Below are 5,177 nucleotides of genomic sequence, written 5' to 3'. Positions count from 1 at the left end.
CCGCGGACCCGTAGATATACTGCGCAGGGAGGGTAAGGGGGGTCCGGGCCACTATAAATGTTTTACGGGCCGAGGCGACTATACGGTATCTGGTCTGGCCCATAAAACGGGACAAATCCGCATAGTCACCGGAATTATACGAGGCGGGCGCTTTTAGAAATGCTCTTACAAACCTCCACCGTGTTGGGAAATGGAGATGAACCTGGTGTTTCCATCGTCTTTTTTTAGAACACGGTACAAATGCAGACGTTGATATATTCATGCATACATTCATCTCTATAAAAACACACACACACACAACTAGACTGTACCTCTATGAGCACCTTTAAAAAAATGAGCCGGCATATTATCTTGAGATTGACGAAGTCACCAAAGGCATCTCGTAGTCGATGGAAATGTTTCCTTTCACTAAACGCATATCATCAAAAATCCAAAAAATAAATCCAAAAATATTACAAGTACCAGGATTTAAACCCTGTTGGGTTGAGAATACCACTGTCGTGCTCGCGGCGCTCCCATCGTCTGGCTCGAGTAATTTTGCATGGACAAGAACGGACCACCACGCACCACCATGGCCCAAGTGTGTTTGCCGGGGGAGCATAGCATTTAGCAGGGCTTCATCATCAACGGGCAGGCAAAACAAAGGGGCCGCTCTCCAACCATTTCCTTTTCTTCTCCGAAGTCAAGAGTCAGATTTGCCATGTCAAGGACAAGAAAACAAAACCCCATTAAATTTACCACTGCCATGTTCTTGTTCGGTCTGCGCCAAGATCGCCCATTCGTCCCTTTTAATCAGCCGTCCCCTCTCCGGTAGAAGACAAGATAAAAAAGAAAGAAAAAAACACCCCGTTCTCGACATAGTTTCTCCCCCCCTGAGCCTCTCCATCCATACTTTTTCCGCGAGCCGTCGTTTTCGGCCATGGGATTGAACAACATTTGGGTCCAAACCAAACGTGCTTTCTTGGAAAATCGGGCTGCCTTTTCTGAAAGGAATAAAAAAGCAGGGACCGGCCTGCGCATTTTCTAATGCAATTCCAGTTCCTTTTAGAGAAGAAGAAGAAGAGGCGCCACGCATGATGATCCCGGCCTGGTTTATCTACACCGAATAATTGCGGATTAGAGTAGTATATTGGCATCGGGTGAGGCTGATTTGACCGTGTCATGATGGAATTGTAGCCTCGCCCGAGTAGCCAACGACAGTATCTAGGATCCTGTCACCCCTGGTGCGTACGTAGCCTTAGTAAATCTCATCTCGTGTGGGGTTAAAAACAGCGAGGTTATCTCTGGCTTTCCGTTGATCTAATTCTAATCTACTCCAATCTATCTTAACTAAACCCGAGCTTAGCTTTGGGGTAGCCTCATCATCCTCACCCCCCTCCTGCCTCCCTCCTTGGCTGCTTCCCATCTCTCTCTCGCTGCCCACACACACCATGTGTGCCCACATTTCCCTAAATAGGCCGCTCGCTCCCGCGCCGATCCTCTCCTCCTCCCCCGCCCCCTGCCCCTCCTCACTCCCTATCCACTCCTCCTAGCAGCGCCAGCGCCAGCGCGCCAGCAGCTGCCTCCCGGGCGGCGCGGAGCGGGAGCTTGCCGCACTGGTTACGGGGCCGGAGCGAGCCGGAGCTAGGATGATGGGCGCCAGGGCCAACGCCAGCGCCAACGCGGCCGACTGCGGGGAGTACGCGGAGCTCGACCCCACCGGCCGGTACGGAAGGGTACGGCGCCACCACCCCCACCACCACCAACAACCTCCCCTCCTCCTGCGGCCGTTTCTCGATTCGTTTCCCTGCCATGCCAGATCGCTGATCCGTTTGCTCCATGCTTCTTGCAGTACAACGACGTCCTCGGCAAGGGCGCGTCCAAGACCGTGTAAGATCCGCCGTCCTCTGCTCGCTCGCTCGCTGCTTGCTGTCGGTTCTTTCTTGCCCGCCGTCCCGCCGCCTGAGCTGACTGCTGACGGCGAGCGGCTGGTTTGGTTTCAGGTACCGGGCGTTCGACGAGTACCAGGGGATGGAGGTGGCGTGGAACCAGGTGAAGCTGTACGACTTCCTGCAGTGCCCCGACGACCTGGAGCGCCTCTACTGCGAGATCCACCTCCTCAAGACGCTCAAGCACAAGAACATCATGAAGTTCTACACCTCCTGGGTCGACGTCTCTGCCCGCCACATCAACTTCATCACCGAGATGTTCACCTCCGGCACCCTCCGCCAGTAAGCCGCACCAATCTCATCTTCTAGCCCTCTTTAATGCTCAATAAAGGTGTATCCTTGTACGCTCAATCTAAAGAAAATCTCCTTTCTTTCTGCCCAATTCTAGAAAAGAAGTATCTTCTCTTCTGTATGCCTAATTGATTGCTTGTGATTCGCTGGTGATTAGGTACAGGCAGAAGCACAGAAAGGTGAACATATGGGCGGTCAAGGACTGGTGCCGGCAGATCCTCAGCGGCCTGCTGTACCTACACAGCCACAATCCACCCATCATCCACCGGGACCTCAAGTGCGACAACATCTTCGTCAATGGTAACCAGGGCGAGGTCAAGATCGGCGACCTCGGCCTCGCCGCCATCCTCCGCAAGTCCCACGCTGTTCACTGCGTAGGTAAGCTTCGGCCGATTAGCTACCTGGCATGTAAAAATGTTTTACGGTCCATCCGAAATGGCGATGGTTCTGTGGAAACTTGACGAGGTGGACGTGTCGGATTGTTTGGGTAGGTACGCCTGAGTTCATGGCGCCGGAGGTGTACGCCGAGGAATACAACGAGCTGGTGGACATATACTCCTTCGGGATGTGCGTGCTTGAGATGGTCACCTTTGAGTACCCGTATAGCGAATGCTCGTACCCGGTGCAGATCTACAAGAGAGTGATCTCTGTAAGAAGTGCCTCTTGGATCTCTTTAGCCATTTGCAGCTCTTGTGATTGTGGTGTGTGGCTAGTTGGAAATTGTTTTACTGATGTCATCTAGTGGTTTGGTTGGTAGGGTACTAAGCCTGAAGCTTTGTACAAGGTGAAAGATCCAATGGTGAGGCAATTTGTCGAGAAATGCCTGACCACTGCTTCCGAGAGGCTCACGGCAAGAGAGCTGCTCAATGACCCTTTCCTGCGCATTGATGGCATGGCTCTGTGTCCCGGGGATGGGGATTACACCCTGTTGAACAATTACCTTCGGCAGCCCTACCTAAGGCATGCTTATAGTAATGGGTCCGTGATGAGCAATGGGTTCTCAGAAAGCATTGACGAAGGTGCACCAACGGAGTTTGAAGATGACGACACTAAAGCCGATGGCATTGATCTGTTCAACGGCCACGAAGATGAGCCTCTTGGCACTGTGGACATCGCAATCAAAGGGAGAAAAAGTGAGGATGGAGGAATCTTCCTCAGACTACGAATCACTGATGATGATGGTAACACGCAATTTATGATGCCTAAACTCTTTGGTTGAATTCAGTGTGTGAAAATGTTAATTCAGATATTTTGTGAAAACTAATTTCTGATATTTGCAGGCCGGGTACGCAACATCTATTTTCCATTTGATGTTGAGGCTGATACTGCATTAAGTGTGGCAACTGAGATGATAGGCGAGCTGGACATAACTGACCATGAGGTTACTCGTATCGCTGAGATGATCGATGGCGAGCTTAGTGCATTGGTGCCAGACTGGATGGCCGGTCCAGGCATAGAGGAAGCTCCAGACGCTGCATACTGCCATAACTGTGGGTCCAATGTGTCGTCATGTGGTTCGCTTTTTGACTACATGTCGTCGACTTCTCGTGGTTGCCGATGCGCGGAACTGCATGGAAGGTTTGAAGAGATCACATTCCAAGCTGCCGATGAAGAGGAATCTGGTTTGCATGACTCAGGGGGCAGCTCTGATGATGGAGGCGCTCAAAAAGAGCAACATGTCAAAGACAAGGAACCCATACGCCTGAATGGGTTCCCAAAGATGGGTAGAAGAGGTCTTTCTGATCGGCTTTGCTTCAGTTCTTTCCAGGAGCGGTCGTGCCCAACTGAGAATTATGAAAGCGATCATCAGTCAAAGGGGTTCGACATAAAGCATGAAGTGAAGATGGCCAAGTACAAAGCACGGAAAATGGCACACCTGAAGAGAGCTATTCATCCATCTCTGGACTTCGACAACAACACCAATGGAGCAAGTAGAACGAAGCCTACACTGAGCAAGTTGGAGTCTTTCCATGTTGGTAAGCACCACAATTTCCGTGTACCGACTTGCCAGCGAAGCCCTGGCACAGCAATCAGCCCTGGCACAGCAAGCACCGATCAGCATCCAGGCATGAGTAACCAAGTGTGTCCGAGCCCAGGAGCCCAAAGGGCCCTGTGCACCGAGAGCAGCCCGGACTGTATGTTCACAGCCAGAAACTATTATAGTGGAGCTCAATTGCCACCAAACCTCCCAAGAACAAAATCTGTGCCCCTAAGCGCCATCGACGCCTGAGATGTTTTTCGCCGTGTAAATTCTGCAGGGAACTGTACATTCGTTTCGTTCTTTATGTATGCGATATGAAAGATAGTCGGTAGGCATGAGGCTGTAATGTGGCTGTGGATTATGCCTGAGCTGTAAACTGTCTTCTGCCTTGCGGTAGGCTTGGGACTGAAATGTGGCTGCGGATTATGCCTGAGCTGTAAACTCTCCTCTGCCTTGTGAATCCAGAGGATACCATTCTAGGCTGTTGAGGCTGCGTTCGCTTCACGGGAATCCTGCGGGAATTTCGTAGGATTGTTATTCCTATGGGAAACTTTGCTTTGCAGGCGTTCGGGATGGAGGAAACGTAAACAGTATTCTGCAGGAAAACTTCCATCAGCACACCGATTCCACAGGATTGCGAACATCCATCCAGAGTTCATTTTTGGGCGGAAGCCCGAGGAGCACAGTCGCTGCCATGCGTAGACCGGAATAAACAATCCATTTATGTGGGGTATCTGAGGTGAAAGACCAGAGTAATCCCCTGCGCAGCTTCATAAAAAAATCAGATAAAATATTCTATCAACCGTTGGACTCAAAAGTTTACTGTAGTTTCCTACGTACAACCGAACACCTCTTCTTGCGACTTTCCTGAAGTTTCTTTATCCAAAGTTTTGCAGCTATCTTCCTTTCATATTCCTCTACTTGTACATATTACTATGTTTTCTGTACCTGTGTTCCGAACAGGCCCTGAGTGTATG

The 5,177-nt window shown here is 50.7% G+C and overlaps 1 protein-coding gene across 1 annotated transcript; it reads left to right on the top strand.

Annotated features, from left to right (window-relative positions):
- Nucleotides 1–1,387: 1,387 nt before the first annotated feature.
- LOC119354048 (probable serine/threonine-protein kinase WNK1) lies at nucleotides 1,388–4,679 on the top strand. The gene is made up of 7 exons (XM_037620750.1): nucleotides 1,388–1,715; nucleotides 1,832–1,869; nucleotides 1,983–2,210; nucleotides 2,377–2,597; nucleotides 2,711–2,868; nucleotides 2,977–3,400; nucleotides 3,500–4,679. The coding sequence occupies exons 1-7, from the start codon at nucleotides 1,629–1,631 to the stop codon at nucleotides 4,447–4,449; spliced, it is 2,106 nt and encodes a 701-aa protein (XP_037476647.1). The 5' UTR covers nucleotides 1,388–1,628; the 3' UTR covers nucleotides 4,450–4,679.
- The last annotated feature ends 498 nt before the right edge of the window (nucleotides 4,680–5,177 follow it).

This window comes from Triticum dicoccoides, chromosome 2A (assembly GCF_002162155.2).
Source record: "Triticum dicoccoides isolate Atlit2015 ecotype Zavitan chromosome 2A, WEW_v2.0, whole genome shotgun sequence".
Taxonomy (NCBI): Eukaryota; Viridiplantae; Streptophyta; class Magnoliopsida; order Poales; family Poaceae; genus Triticum; species Triticum dicoccoides.
This window is presented reverse-complemented; position numbering and strand designations above follow the sequence as displayed.